The sequence below is a fragment of the Gigantopelta aegis genome, chromosome 3 (genome assembly GCF_016097555.1).
Source record: "Gigantopelta aegis isolate Gae_Host chromosome 3, Gae_host_genome, whole genome shotgun sequence".
Lineage (NCBI taxonomy): Eukaryota > Metazoa > Mollusca > Gastropoda > Neomphalida > Peltospiridae > Gigantopelta > Gigantopelta aegis.
Window position 1 is genome coordinate 92,420,281 of NC_054701.1, and position 17,515 is coordinate 92,437,795.

The 17,515-nt window shown below is 37.6% G+C and overlaps 1 protein-coding gene across 1 annotated transcript in view; it reads right to left on the minus strand.

Moving 5' to 3' along the window:
- Nucleotides 1-17,515, minus strand: part of LOC121368941 (solute carrier family 13 member 5-like) — a 39,619-nt gene that overhangs the window by 14,817 nt on the left and 7,287 nt on the right. Inside the window, exons 4-9 of the mRNA XM_041493705.1 lie at nucleotides 14,743-14,858; nucleotides 13,947-14,125; nucleotides 11,760-11,901; nucleotides 9,860-10,015; nucleotides 9,335-9,463; nucleotides 7,026-7,127 (exon numbers count right to left, since the gene is read on the minus strand). Coding sequence (XP_041349639.1) covers nucleotides 7,026-7,127; nucleotides 9,335-9,463; nucleotides 9,860-10,015; nucleotides 11,760-11,901; nucleotides 13,947-14,125; nucleotides 14,743-14,858 — 824 coding nt within the window. The remainder of the gene's footprint in view (nucleotides 1-7,025; nucleotides 7,128-9,334; nucleotides 9,464-9,859; nucleotides 10,016-11,759; nucleotides 11,902-13,946; nucleotides 14,126-14,742; nucleotides 14,859-17,515) is intronic.

The following is a 17,515-nucleotide window of genomic DNA, read 5'->3' on the forward strand; positions in this document are numbered from 1 at the left end:
ATCCCACAGACAGGATAACACATACCACGGCATTTGGTATATCAGTAGTGGTGCACTGGCTGGGACGAGAAATAACCCAATGGGCCCACCGACAGGGATCGATCCCACACTGACCGCGCACCAAGTGAACGCTTTACCACTGGGCTATGTCCCTCCCCCTTTAAGAGAGATATTTTAAGAACCTTTTGTATATTGTTCTTCATCCGTCACTGATATTTAAGTCCCTCGCTTTCCAGCTTGAAATACGTTGGTATGTCATAACGACACGAGATGTGGTGTGTATCCAAATAATGGGGTATTCAAAGGCGGGTCAAGTATTTGTGAAGGAACAATTGTGCTCGTCAGGCTATTGAGAATTTCCATCTGATACGTATTCACGAATAACTCAGTGCATTTTTATACAACAGTATACAGTTTGATAAACAACTCAATCCTGTCACATAACGCACGAACAATTGATAAACAAGTCAGTCCCGTCACATAATCCACGTCCACATACCAGCAAGCTTTCAAAACATTTAAAGAGACTGTCCCGTGCTCGAGCTATTGTAACACTTTCCTGATCGACAGAGTATTTTTAATGTCTAACATTACACAATGCTGTGTGCATTTTCTTGTTTCGAACCGGCTTCGGTGGCGTCGTGGTTAGGTCATCGGTCTACAGGCTGGTAGGTACTGGGTTCGGATCCCAATCGAGGCATGCGATTTTTAATCCAGATACCGACTCCAAACCATGAGTGAGTGCTCCGCAAGGCTTAATGGGTAGGTGTAAACCACTTGCACCGACCAGTGATCCATAACTGGTTCAACAAAGGCCATGGTTTGTGCTATCCTGCATGTGGGAAGCGCAAATAAAAGATCCCTTGCTGCTTGTCGTAAAAGAGTAGCCTATGTGGCGACAGTGGGTTTCCTCTAAAAACAGTGTCAGAATGGCCATATATTTGACGTCCAGTAGCCGATGATAAGATAAAAAACCAATGTGCTCTAGTGGCGTCGTTAAATAAAACAAACTTTATTTATCTTGTTTCGAATGTCATTGTTTGTATATATATATATATACAAGGCGTTACAGCTCGTCTTAATCCTTTCACAAGCTTACTAGATATCACTTCTTGATAATGGCGTACGTACGAAAACTAAATTCAATATATTATTAGGAAATAAAATGAACATTTACAAACACTACGATGACCAGAAAGACAATGAACATACAGACACTGGTATTGTAAACAAGAACATGTATTGAACGTGTCATTGTTTTAAACATATTTATTACCAAATTATAATGGTCATGGATCGGTCAACAGGCCATGCATATATTAAGACCTCTCCATTACATCATAAAGAATATATAGATGCAACAATCAAGTGATATGATAAAATTAAAGCACCTTGTTATTTAATAACGTGTCATTGTAGTTGTTAAAACGGTCGTGTTAGTCAGAAACAGTTTACAGTGGCAGTGAACTCAGAACAGAGCGTTTAATGGATGGCATTAACACTTCATCCTTAGACTAATATATCATTAGCAGTTGTGTTACGTTAAGATTTATCAAACAACACTCAGACACATTACAGTGTGTAAGAAGAGGACAATTCAAATACATAATTAGCATGGCAAGATGAGAATGAACCAGTAAATATACCGAGGTGTGATGGCTTGCGTGTAGACTCTTCTTTAAACAGCTAAAGAAGAAATTAGTGTTTCACATATTTATTCTTATACTTTGACCCTTGAACAATTCGTTACGACTATGGGAATTCTTATTCTTCCTGTTTTGCAGTATCAAATACTGGTTTAAATCGCTTCTACCAACAGGTGTATCCTTGTATATACTCGGTTATAAATTCCAGTCGGGTATTTTTATAAAGAATAAAAATATGTCAACCACATAAACGGTCATCCATAAAACCAGAGGGTTTTTTTTATCAGGTAAGACTAAAGAAGAAATTAGTGTTACTTCAAGATTTATCATACAACACATCAGACACATTACAGTGTGTAAGAAGAGGACAATTCAAATACATAATATAGAGCATGGCAAGATGAGAATGAACCAGTAAATATACCGAGGTGTGATGGCTTGCGTGTAAGACTCTTCTTTTTAAACAGCTAAAGAAGAAATTAGTGTTTGACACGAATGTATTATTCTTTTACTTCATCACCCTTGAACAAATTCGTTACGACTAAGGGAATTCTTAACCTTTGCCTGTGTTTGCACGTATCAAACACATGATTTAAATCGCTTCTACGAACACTGGTAATATTTCTTGTATATACTCGGTTATAAATTCCAGTCGGGTAATTTTATAAAGAATATAAATATGTCAGCCATATAAACGGTCATCCATAAAACCAAGGGTTTTTATCAGGTAAGACTAAATATAGACTGTTTGTGTTTAAAGGGAACCGATGAATTGGCATATACTATATACTAAACAAAAATCTAAAACTTATATTTTGACGTTTTAAACTTATACCAACTATAATAAACATTTTTACCAACAATTTGTATGTAAATAAACAAAATAAAAATCATTTTAATAAACTACTATCCAAATGTATAGATTAAAGCTCGTTTTAATATAGGGGTCAAGACAAAATACTGGATGAGCCAAGGAATGCTGTTTCACCGGCATGATCAGTGTATATACTAGTAATCGATAATGCTGTTTCACCGGCATGATCAGTTAAAGTATACTAGTAATCGATAATGCTGTTTCACCGGCATGATCAGTTGTATACTAGTAATCGATAATGCTGTTTCACCGGCATGATCAGTTGTATACTAGTAATCGATAATGCAACGGCAGAATTGCGGGTTACCTTGTCTGTTCCATTAGTCCCTTCCAAAAAGGAAATTTAACCTATGCAACGACGTTTTTGTTTTTTACTTTATATATGCGAGTTTGCATATATACTCTTCAAAAAAAGTAGGGGAACTCTAATAAGAATTTACAATTGCCAAAATTGTAAGGTATATTAGATGTGGCTTTAAAATTTATATGATAATAGTGAATTAATTGTGCAAACATTACAACCGGTAGTTCAGTATTACAGTAGATTTTATGACCACCAAAGATACTGAAGGACGATTGAGGTCAGAAATGAAATTCGAAAGTTGACGGTTTTTATATCAGTAAATCGCAAATTCAAACAATAAAAATGACTAAAAACAAAACAATAACAACTGTATGATCAACAGAATGAAAAAGATTGACAGTAATAATGTTCCACAGTGATTAATCGACCTTCCTGGAAATTGTCAAAAATTTAATAACACCCCACGCACGTGCACGGGGAAACTGCGTGATGCACGTGAAAACTATGGAATGTGTTTCGGTGTGTTGATAAACAGACCTGAACGTTCTTTACTAGGATGTATGTGGTCAAAATGTATGTTCGGTCTAATAGTTGATATTAACATTAATATTTCAGGTTCCCCTACGTTTTTTTGAAGAGTATATAAGGCTGCATTGCAATTCATCGGTTCCCTTTTGACGCAAACGGACTACAATTCAACTTTATGCATTTGACTAAAAACAGGCTTATATGGTGTAGTGGTTAAGCTTTCAGTGCTGCATGCCGGTACCGAGTTAACAAGGAGGTGTCAGGACACTATGACGACGTCTCACTATACACTGGCAACTAACGATTAACACAGTGTCCTAGACACACAGTCCAAGCAGGTAGCTGGTGTGTGTGCCAAGACAGCGTGCTTGAACCATAAATGAATATAAGCATCAAAATAAGTATAAACAAAATGAAATAAAATTTATTTAAACATTTTGCAGATAATATAAGTGTTAAGAACTGTGACATACATACATCATCAGAGATAAACTATTTCTGTAAGGTTGGAATTAGTTATTTCAGTTACTACTTCACTTACGAAATTGGTCCCAGATCTGTATATGCCTTTCGTATGACGATTTTAACTTCTCTGTAGTCCGCCCCCCCCCCCCCCTGTCTTTCTCCGGAAACAGCTACAGAAGCCTCTGAAGGTGGAAAACTAACTGTAATTATCTGCAGACACACACGACAATACAGAACTAATTATATAAGAAACGGGTTAATTTCTCTCTCTCTCTCTCTCTCTCTCTCTCTCTCTCTCTCTCTCTCTCTCTCTCTCTCTCTCTCTCTCTCTCTCTCTCACACACACACACACACACACACACACACACAGAGAGAGAGAGAGAGAGAGAGAGAGAGAGAGAGAGAGAGAGAGAGAGAGAGAGAAAGAAACATTCACATACATACAAAATGTTATTTTATTATCATTTTTTGTTCACGATGTTCTTTACAATTTCAGTTGAATCGTCAGAACACACGTAGGGAGTCAGACCGAATCAGACCACAGAGAACACACCTGCAGGGAGTCAGACCAAGTCAGACCACAGAGGACACACCTGCAGGGAGCAGTATCAAATACTGGTTTAAATCGCTTCTACCAACAGGTGTATCCTTGTATATACTCGGTTATAAATTCCAGTCGGGTATTTTTATAAAGAATAAAAATATGTCAACCACATAAACGGTCATCCATAAAACCAGAGGGTTTTTTTTATCAGGTAAGACTAAATATAGTCTGTTTGTGTTTAAAGGGAACCGATGAATTGGCATATATTACATGTATATACTAAATGATTCTAAAACTCATATTATGACCCATCGAAACTATAATATAGAGAATAATACATGAGTGACCGTTAGATACCATTTACCTCACAACCAGTTGTTTTAAAATGTATCTAACGAGCGAAAGCGAGTTTGATAGGTTTTTAAACAACGATTTGTGAGATAAACGGTATCTAACGGACACGAATGTATTATTCTATTTCTTACATATCATCAAACACCAGGTTTAAGCAAATTTTAACATATGTTTCGACTAAAAGATATTTACAACCCTTTGCACGTGTAACTGGCTTACGCGTCACAGACACATGATTGTCAGGTTAACTATACGTCACACTGTAATCGATTTCGCTCGTGTGTGTTTTTTTATTGGATATACGGCATTGGTGACCTGGTCATCACCTAGGAGCAGGCAGTTGTAAGTCTTGAAATTGTTAACACACGTATATGTGTTAAGTATGTGTTATCATAAATAACGAATTAGGTTCTCACTACCTAGGAGCAGGCAGTTGTAAGTCTTGAAATTGTTAACACACGTATATGTGTTAAGTATGTGTTATCATAAATAACGAATGAGGTTCTCACCACCTAGGAGCAGGCAGTTGTAAGTCTTGAAATTGTTAACACACGTATATGTGTTACGTATGTGTTATCATAAATAACGAATGAGGTTCTCACCAAGGGGTGTGTAAGAAACATGTTTACCAATAATTTGTATGTAAATAAACCAAATACAAAATAGTTTAATAAATTACTATCCAAATGTAAAGATTAAAGCTCATTTTAATATAGGGGTGAATAAATACAAAATACTGGATCAGCTAAGGTATGCTGTTTCACTGGCATGATCAAGTGTATACTAAAGTAATGTCGGAAATAGAATAAAACTGATTTTCATCGATTATGTCTTTCATATTAAAGTGACAAGTAAATATTTTGTAAATATCTATTTAATGATACTCTACCTAATTTAGCATTTACTTGTTTGGGTTCTCACTGATATACAAGGTGGTGTTTACTCTTGAAATTAAAAGAAAGATGTCAGTAAACAGGTGAGTTGTGCTCTTTATTGGAACAGGTTATAAAACAATTGATCGACATGTGTTAATTTCATTGCTGTTGCAATATGTGAAGGACTGTCTCTGATGACGGTTTACCCCTATCCTTCTCCAAAACAAAATATTTATAGACATTTGTAAGTAACTTTTGAGCTAAACGGTCAAGAACCATTCTGAGTGTGTGATCTGTTATACTGGTATTAAAGGTGCTATGTACATGTATTAAAGATGCTTTATCCAAGTTGCATAATCACAGCTTCTGCAAATATATTTTTTTAAATTAAATTTTGCTTTAAAATTTAAAGACTACATCTTCAACTATATGCCCATAAATGATTCTAACAATATAATTTTATCTACTAGTAGAAAATAAATTTTTATGGAAGAATCTTTATCACAAACAGATGTTCACATGTAACTATGATATAGCACCTTTAAGTGTTTGCAAGATTATGTACATTTCTAATGTACTTATATTGAATTTATATTCACTAAATATGCAAAAATTCAAAATACTCCGTTAACTTGCAGTTTTAAATTAAAACTTTGTTTAGGGTAAATGAAATTGACACATGTCGATGAAAATTTATTTAGTCTGTTCCAATAAAGTACACAAATCACCTGTTTACTGACATCTTTCTTTTAATTTCAAGAGTAAACACCACCTTGAACATCAATGAGAGCCAAAACAAGTACATGCTAAATTAGGTAGAGTATCATTAAATAGATATTTACAAAATATTTACTTGTCAGTTTAATATGAAAGACATAATCGACGAAAATCAGTTTTATTCTATTTCCGACACTACTTTAGTAATCGATTTGATGATAATTTATACAGAAACGTTTTTATTTACACCGACGTTTTTGTTTTTTACTTTATATACGCGAATTTGCATATATAAGGCTGCATTGCAATTCATCGGTTCCCTTTTGACGCAAACGGACTACAATTCATCTTTATGCATTTGACTAAAAACAGGCCTATGTGGTGTAGTGGTTCAGCTATCAGTGCTGCATGCCGGTAATGACTCAATAGGAAGGTGTCAGGACACTATGCCGACTTCTCACTATACACTGGCAACTAACGATTAACACAGTGTCCTAGACACACAGTCCAAGCAGGTAGCTGATGCGTGTGCCAAGACAGCGTGCTTGAACTATAAATGAATATAAGCAGGAAAATAAGTATAAATAAAATGAAATAAAATTTATTTAAACATTTTGCAGATAATATAAGTGTTAAGAACAGTGACATACATACATCATCAGAGATAAACTATTTCTGTAAGGTTGGATTTAGTTATTTCAGTTATTACTTCACTTACGAAATTGGTCCCAGATCTGTATATGCCTTTCGTATGACTATTTTAACTTCACTGTCGTCCGTCCCTCCGTCTGTCTTTCTCCGGAAACAGCTACAGAAGCCTCTGAAAGTGGAAAACTAACTGTAATTATCTGCCGACACACACAACAATACATAACTAATTATATAAGAAACGGGTTAATTTTTAACTCACTCACTCACTCATTCTCTCTCTCTCTCTCTCTCTCTCTCTCTCTCTCTCTCTCTCTCTCTCTCTCTCTCTCTCTCTCTCTCTCTCTCTCTCTGTCTCTGTCTCTCTCTAAAATAACAGAGAGACAGACAAAGAGAGAGAGAGAGAGAGAGCGACAGAGACGGAAAAAAACAGAGAGAGACAGAGAGAGACAGAAAGAAACAGATAGAGAGATCCATTCAAAAATTCACATAAATACACAATATAGAGATCCATTCAAAAATTCACATAAATACACAATATTAGGGAAGGGAGTCAGACCGAGTCAGATCACAGAGAACACACCTGCAGGGAGTCAGACCGAGTCAGATAACAGAGAACACACCTGCAGGGAGTCAGACCACAGATATAACACCTGCAGAGAGTCAGACCGAGTCAGACAACAGAGAACACACCTGCAAGGAGTCATACCGAGTCAGACCACAGAGAACACACCTACAGGGAGTCAGACCGAGTCAGACCACAGAGACCACACCTGCAGGGAGTCAGACCGAGTCAGACCACAGAGAACACACCTGCAAGGAGTCATACCGAGTCAGACCACAGAGACCACACCTACAGGGAGTCAGACCGAGTCAGACCACAGAGACCACACCTGCAGGGAGTCAGACCGAGTCAGACCACAGAGAACACACCTGCAAGGAGTCATACCGAGTCAGACCACAGAGAAACACACCTACAGGAAGACCACACCTGAAGTCAGACCGAGTCAGACCACAGATAACACACAAGGAGCAGGGAGTCATACCGAGTCAGACCACAGAGAACACACCTACAGGAAGTCAGACCGAGTCAGACCACAGAGAACACACCTGCAAGGAGTCATACCGAGTCAGACCACAGAGAACACACCTACAGGAAGTCAGACCGAGTCAGACCACAGATAACACACATGCAGGGAGTCATACCGAGTCAGACCACAGAGAACACACCTACAGGAAGTCAGACCGAGTCAGACCACAGAGACCACACCTGCAGGGAGTCAGACCGAGTCAGACCACAGATAAAAACCTGCAAGGAGTCATACCGAGTCAGACCACAGAGAACACACCTACAGGAAGTCAGACCGAGTCAGACCACAGATAACACACATGCAGGGAGTCATACCGAGTCAGACCACAGAGAACACATCTGCAGGAAGTCAGACCGAGTCAGACCACAGAGAACACACCTGCAAGGAGTCATACCGAGTCAGACCACAGAGAACACACCTGCAGGAAGTCAGACCAAGTCAGTCAACAGAGAACACACCTACAGGAAGTCAGACCGAGTCAGACCACAGATAACACACATGCAGGGAGTCATACCACAGAGAACACACCTACAGGAAGTCAGACCGAGTCAGACCACAGAGAACACACCTACAGGAAGTCAGACCGAGTCAGACCACAGAGACCACACCTGCAGGGAGTCATACCGAGTCAGACCACAGATAACACACCTGCAAGGAGTCATACCGAGTCAGACCACAGATAACACACCTGCAATGAGTCATACCGAGTCAGACCACAGAGAACACACCTACAGGGAGTCAGACCGAGTCAGACCACAGAGAACACACCTGCAGGGAGCCAGACAGAGTCAGACCACAGATAACACACTTGCAGGGCGTTAGACCGAGTCAGACCACAGATAACACACCTGCAGGGAGCCAGACCGAGTCAGACCACAGATAACACACCTGCAGGGAGCCAGACCGAGACAGACCACAGGGAACACACCCGCAGGGAGCCAGACCGAGTCAGACCACATGGAACACACCTGCAGGGAGCCAGACCGAGTCAGACCACAGGGAACACACCTGTAGGGAGTCAGACTGAGTCAGACCACAGGGAACACACCTGCAGGGAGCCAGACCGCGTCAGACCACAGGGAACACACATGCAGGGAGCCAGACCGAGTCAGACCACAGGGAACACACCTGCAGGGAGTCAGACAGAGTCAGACCACAGATAATACACCTGCAGGGAGCCAGACCGAGTCAGACCACAGGGAACACACCTGCAGGGAGCCAGACCGAGTCAGACCACAGGGAACACACCTGCAGGGAGTCAGACCGAATCAGACCACAGGGAACAAACCTGCATCTGAGGAAGAAGATCTGCATCCAGATCCACAGCACGATGAGGACGATGAACGAGAGCGGAAGTCCGTAGATCAGCCACGTGGCGAACGTGATCGGGTTTGGGATATTCCGTTCGTCAAAAATACTACAAATAAACATAATATGAATATTGATAAAATTTAAATACAGATTTAAATGAATGATGCGTGTATTTTGTTTTGTTTTATTTTTTTATTTTTTTTGAGGGGGGGGGGGGTTGCTGTTGAGGGTTTTTTTTGGGGGGGTAGTTTGTTTTTGTTTTTTTGGGAGGGGGTGGGGATGTTTTGTTTTTCTTACGAACGAAATTATTGGTAGACCAAATCAATTTTGGGTTATTTACAAATATTATGACATACACTGAATATACAAACACCGATTTATTAAAGAAAAAACTATACTAATATGTAATTTTAGTCGTTAGAAATATTTTATAGTCAAATTCATCTTACAATGGCATCAAATTCAGGACTGATTTTTTTTTAAAGTCATCAAATATACTAACATGTCTGACTGGCCCTTGAGCACGACGTTAGGTCCGGTTCCAGTGAGCGACGCGATCCCCCCGGTGTTAGCGGCGTAGGCCACAGCCAGGGACAGCGCCTTGCACATCCTCAGGTGGTCGGCGTCCTCTTGGGCCTGCTCTTCCTCGGTGAGGTCACTGCAACATATTGTTAAACTACTACAGCCACAACAACATTGGTCTAGATGCACTTGTTCATCATCGATGACGTCACTGTAAATTACTACAACCATCACGTCACTGATCGAGATAAACTGAATGGTTAAAATATGTTTTTACAAAGATAACAGATAGAGGGATGGAGGGATGGATGGATAGATGGATGGATAGATGGATAGATGGGTGGGTGGATGGATATAGATAGATAGATATAAAGATGATAGATACATACATACACAGATACATATATATTCATACATCAGTACATATATAGGTACATAAATAGATAGATACATAGATAGATATTATATAGAGATAGATAAACAGAATATAGAGATAGATAAACAGAATGACAGACAGACAGCTAGACAGATAGATACATACATACATACATACATACATACTTACATACATACATACATACATACATACATACATACACAGATACATATATATTCATACATCAGTACATATATAGGTACATAAATAGATACATACATAGATAGATATTATATAGAGATAGATAAACAGAATAATATAGAGATAGATAAACAGAATGACAGACAGACAGACAGATAGATAGATAGATAGATACATACATACATACATACATACATGCATACATACATATACAGATACATATATATTCATACATGGTTGTTGGACCGGTACGAATATGGTCGACTAACGATCGTTCTATTTTTGTGGAACGTAGTTGGATCTGATTGGTAGCGTTCCGGTCCAACAATTGCGGGCGATTGGGTGCCACAGGTTCGGGTCTCGGTAACGGCATGAGGAAATTTGTGAAGGCAATAAAGGATTTTAATATCCCCTGTGCCAGTGCGTCATTGAATATATGTATGTTTAAGTCAAAACCCGACATACATACAATAGAGATATTCAAAATATAAAAATACATATATAGCCAGTGCCAGGTCTGTCCACATCTGCATGTAAGTCAAACGTTGCCAAGTCATGGGGCCTTAGAACCGCGTGGTTGTTGGACCGGTACGAATATGTGTCGACTAACGATCGTTCTATTTTTGTGGAACGTAGATGGTCTGATTGGTAGCGTTCCGGCCCAACAATTGCGGGCGATTGGGTGCCACAGGTTCGGGTCTCGGTAACGGCATGAGGAAATTTGTGAAGGCAATAAAGGATTTTAATATCCCCTGTGCCAGTGCGTCATTGAATATATGTATGTTTAAGTCAAAACCCGACATACATACAATAGAGATATTCAAAATATAAAAATACATATATAGGTACATAAATAGATACATATATAGATAGATATTATATAGAGATAGATAAACAGAATATAGAGATAGATAAACAGAATGACAGACAGACAGATAGACAGATAGATACATACATACATACATAGATACATACACATATACATAGATATTTATACATCAGTACATATATAGGTACATATCTAGATACATATATAGGTACATAGATAGATACATAGATAGATATTATATAGAGATAGATAAACAAAATGACAGACAGATAGATAGCATAAATAAAAAATTAAATAAATACAATTATATATATATATATATATATATATATATATATATATATATATATATATATATATGTATGTATGTATAATAAAATAACTTAATAAATAAATAACATACAAATATATTTAGAACAAAAACACCGCTATATTCGAGTGGTACACAACATGAAGTAAGATGCGAGTGCCTACTTGTCTGTGCTGTGTTTGTGTGTGACGTCAACCTGTTTGGTATCGTCAACAGCGGCATCACCACCAGCGTTAGTAGCAGCAGCGGCGGCAGCTTTCTCGTCCAGTGGGATGTCTTCCATCTCTACCTCGTATGCTCTGTTGTCTGTTCAAGTCAAACAGTATAACATACAATCACTGAACACAGAGAACATTTTTTATACTGACGCCGTTAATGAACATTTAAAGGTAAATCAAAATTATGGAATAAATAAAATAGATTAATACTAAAAAAAAGCATTATCTATACAATGAATTTGGAGGCAGAGGACTAAAATGTTTTCAAGCGACATGTGTTCTGTAATGCTGGTTTCAGACTGCCAACTGCCAGCATAAAGTTGGCCAGTTTTATACTGCCACCGCTTCTATGACTGTCCAGTTTCTGGTCTGAGCGCTCTTACAACTCGATTATCGTCGAATAACCCATTCTTATCCGTCATAATTTGGAAGTTGGGGAAATTACAACGCAACCGTCGAGTTGGCCAACTTCGTCGTAACAGCTGACAGTCTGAGCCTAGCATTAGAATAAAACGTTGGGTGCGTATTTGAGAAGGATTTTCAAATGAAAGTATGTTATAAGATCGATTCGAGAAAACGGTTACAAAATGGAAGATTTTTGGGAATACAGGATATTATTGTTTCTGGGGTCTTTTTACAAACTATACGAAAATTATTTTAGCTTAATATTTAGTGAAGACCTAAACATTATAGAAGTGATGAGTCCATGCAACATCAATATCGAAACCATAGTAATTCAGAATCCTCAGTTTTCGTAATAGGTTGGAATATAATTGTTGTCCAGATAATTTTGGAATGAAAGAGTTGTTTATATTTAGGTTTAGTTTTTAAAGTATTGTGAACTATAGTCTATACTATACTATTACAGAAATGTTTTGTAAATAATTTCTGTTTGGTTTGACATAAGAAGAAAATTATACGTGTTTTGGAAAAAAACTATTTTTGTGTCCAATTTAGATAAGAATCGGCTCATAAATACATAACTTGTAGTAAATTCCATAGTATGACAAATGGCGTTCGCTGTGGGAAGGATTATATATAGCTGTCCTGGTCTTAAAACAGATTTACACTTTGTACTGGAGACACATCGACGCGAGTACTAAACGGATTATCCCCCTTTTGTAACATGTCTTGACAACGAACCTGTAATACTTAAGAGACGATTATTAGGTTTTGGAAGCGGGCAGCCGGGCTGGAAGGGGGTTACTCTCTCTCAACTCTGAAGATTAATATAAACATTGCCTTGTGACACAAACATACTCCGAATAACATGCGAAGAAGGGGCGGGGGTGGCGCACGCTTTAGTTAGAGTGGCACAAGCACATTGTTTTTGTTTATAATAGCAGGACAAACATATAAATGTTCTGGGGTCTAATTCGCAGAGCTCTATTAAGCTCTCTTAGAAACATCGCATCGTCCTTGCAAGTATCTTTGTATTTTTTTGCGAGATCGCAACGTTGCGAGAGTTTAGTGAATCAGGGGCCTAATTCACTAAACTCTCGCAACTTTGCTATCTCGCAGTGCAATGCTAAAAGACTTGCAAAGAGGATGCTTTGTTGTCTAGCAGAGCCTAACAGACCTTTGTGAATTAGGCCCCAGGGGTCTAATTCACTAAACTCTCGCAACTTTGCGATCTCGCAGTGCAATGTTAAAAGACTTGCAAAGAGGATGCTTTTTTGTCTAGCAGAGCTTAAGAGACCTTTGTGAATTAGGCTCCAGGTCTCTGGGCATTGTTTGTATTGCTCTGCGAGATCGCAACGTTGCGAGAGTTTAGTGAATCAGGCCTCTGGGCACTGTTTTTATTGCTCTGCGAGATTGCAACGTTGCGAGAGTTTAATGAATTAGGTCTTTGGGCACTGTTTGTATTGCTCTGTGAGATCGCAACGTTGCGAGGGTTTAGTGAATCAGGCCTCTGGGCACTGTTTTTATTGCTATGCGAGATCGCAATGTTGCGAGAGTTTAATGAATTAGGTCTCTGGGCACTGTTTGTATTGCTCTGTGAGATTGCAACGTTGCGAGGGTTTAGTGAATCAGGCCTCTGGGCACTCTTTTTATTGCTCTGCGAGATCGCAACGTTGCGAGAGTTTAGTGAGTTAGGTCTCGGGCACTGCATGAGGTGGGGGCTGTACTTACCAAAGTTTTGCTGTGTGCCCTTCCTGCCGATGTTTTTGCCGTCCAGGCCGGTGAGGTTGCCGCTGTCTTTGAGCTGCTGCAGGATCGCCTGTACTATCGGGATCATCATGGCCGTCGTCGCTGTGTTACTGATCCACATCGACAGGAACCACGTGACGAACATCAAACCAGCCATTAGCCTAACGGAATGTTTTAGGGATTTTGTTATTGTATATTGTACAGAGAGAGAGAGAGAGAGAGAGAGAGAGAGAGAGAGAGAGAGAGAGAGAGAGAGAGAGAGAGAGAGAGAGAGAGAGACAGAGAAAAGACAAAAACAAACAAAAGGAAACATTTTGTGGAGGTAAAAGACTAACAAGTTTCTAAATCTATTTTTGTCAGGTGTTAATAAAAACACCAACTTCAACTGTTTAGAATGTTAAACGGAAATCAGTTTCAACTAATACCATTGGAATTTGATTTTTTTTTTCTTGTGATATGCTCCTTTATCGTGAACATCTGGTGCTATCGTTGTGTTATTACTACTCGTTTACAATTCGGCAAATACACAATGAATGTAATATAGAATATGGATATAGGTTTGTAAACACATGTGATAATAAATGTATTATTTCATTTGTCATAGCCTTTTGTTATATAGATTTTAAAAAACAACAAATCTAACAACAAAATAATAAAACAAAACAAAGCAAAAAACAACAACATAAACCTTTATAAAAGAGAGAATACGACAGGCTGACTTACAGTTAAAGTTTGTTTTGTTAAACTACACCACTAGAGCACATTAAATAACACTTACCATCTGGGTTCGGCGCCGACCAGCATGAGAACTCGGAGCGCAATCCGTTTATGTAGGTCCCACGTCTCTATGGCGATAGCTACAATCAGACCTCCGATAAACAGCATGGACGTGTCCTAAACACAATCAGAAATAGTTCCTTAGTATGGCAACACCTTCACACAATAACTAGCTATCTTATATCACAAAATACTTTAGTATTTGCTGGTACCAAATTATAAAAGAGAATAGCTCAAGTCACTGTTTTAACACATAAAGTACTCTAACAATACTGTGTAAGGTGTTTGTTTAATGTTTTAGAAAACATTGCTTTGTAAGGATACTAAACGTACCTTTCAGAGATAGCTACATACACGACTACTTGCAAAAAGCATCATTATTATCTTATACTATACACATTGGTACACTTTTACCACCATGCTGTTTTCTTGTCAGTCTCCTACCGGTCTAACTGGAGGGGACTATGGCTTTCCTCTCTATCCTTCTGTTTGAAATGTTCTTTAAATATTTATCATGTACAGTTACAGAACAAGTTTGACATGCATGGGGATTTATCCAGTTTTAACAGAGTTATGGCCAGATCAAGTTTGATTTTATGAGAATTAGTCAGGTCCCATTTTCCAGAAATGTGACATGTACGGGCATTTGCTTTGGGATTTGGGCCAACATAGATTTTTAACCTAATATTGGTATGCTGAATCCAAAAACAATCATGTTGGCCATCTGAGAAATTACGTTTTTTAGTTCAAAATGGCCGAAAATAAAATGGCGGAAAATTGCCTAATAAAAAGTATGTAACTGGTATTCCAACGATTTTTATAGGATTTGTTTTGACATTAACATATATGTGGATACATTTAATTTATAAAAATATTTAAAATTTTTAAATATAGTTTTGTGTCAAATATTTAAAAACAAGATGGCAAAAAACAAAATGGTGGCCATTTGTTATAAAATCGACATGCAAGTCTTATGAAGGGTATTATTTACTGCCATAAATGCAAGAATGCATCGCAGCATACAACACAAATGAGTTCAAAATATGTGTGGTATGATTTAGATGGCTACCATATTATAACTATTTGCAATGGGTGGAAATATATCGTCCAAAACGTAGTCTATTTAGCAACACATTGCTGTATTTTTTATTTATTACATCAAATATTATGCTAAGATTTTTTTAACATGTATGGGTATTTAGAGAAAAGGTTATTTAATAACAACAGCAACCTCTATAATACTTTAACACAAACTAGAAGCAAAATCAGATGGCATTCATGGGTTATTCATCCATACAAGTCCATCCACTGCTGAAGGTGGTGGAAGGTATAGAGTGGTACATGTAAGCTTGCTTTGCATGGTAATGAAATGACTCTAGGAGGCTCATCTGCGAACACCACGTTTTGGATGTTTCAGTTTCCCAGGTAGAACATTTCGTACTTTGTCTCCGCTGTCTACTGTTAGATTATACACTTTACAAATTCATTGTCTAAAGCATGTCCATTTAATCTCAGTAACCACCATTTTTTCAGAATCGTTTAATTTCCCTTGAAAGCCCATAATATATGAAATAATAGTATTGCATCTTAGAGCATGAAAAGCAACCCAACTCAACATTCTGATACTAAAAAGTGTGTTTTCCAATATTATATTATAGGAATGGATTTCCAAACATTGTCCAATTGTTACATGGATATTTCATATGTGAAAAAGAAAAACCCAATAGGATATCAGTGCCTTACTAATATGTACAGCAATATTTAGTCAGATAGTTTTGAACAGTGAATTGCATGAACTACTTTTCTGGTATCTGACACCTGCATATATAAGTGATTATTTCATACCATCATCAGGCTCAAATAAATATAACCTGAGATCAGCAACACATAATAATCTTGTATTGTCAAGACCCAACACTGAATTGTATAAACACTCCTTCAAATATTTCGGTGTTATTTTATATTTTAAAAAGTGTATCCTTACTTTCATTTAATAGACAATATAAAAAATTCATAACAACACTGACTCTTGGTAAAATCTTTACTCAGGAGTCTGTACGTTTAAATTATATTTGTTTATGATTATTTCAAGTTGTGATAACATTTGTTTGTATATGTAAACAAAATTGTATTAATTATGTATGCATCATGGGTATTTATCTTATAGTTTCGATGCATTTAATGAAGATTAATTATGTTGTGTTTTGTTATTACATTGTTTATTTCATTATATGTTGAGTAATAATGTTTAATACTTAATAGACAGAAGGCCACAAGGGAGATTATAGTACTATTAATTGTGTAACCTTCTTTAAATAAAGATTATTATTATTATTATTATTATTATTATTATTATTATCAGATTCCCCGTGCTTGGTCTTTGGTTATTCAACAATCAACTCAGTGTTACTACTTTACACTGCATTGTCCTCGGCAAAGTTTTAAAAATAGTTTCAAAGAGGGAATTAGTTAATTTTGTATTGCTTTCAGTTCAGTATGAGGTATTGGCATCCTTCTTACGGGTTTGTACATCTGTAATCTGTGCATTTAGTTTGGTTAATAGAGACTTGTAGCGATCAAATACAACATGTCAGCATGTTTGTGAAACATTTTGTTCCCTTTGTGTTTTGGACTTTGAGCCAATGCCTGTCCGTTAATAATCAAGGTTGACTTTTTCAGGTACATTTGAATCTTGAGTTTGTTTCAACAACGGGTACTGGTATTGGTAGCAAGTCATAATTTTACGATCAGCGTATGATCAGTATTCACTCCCA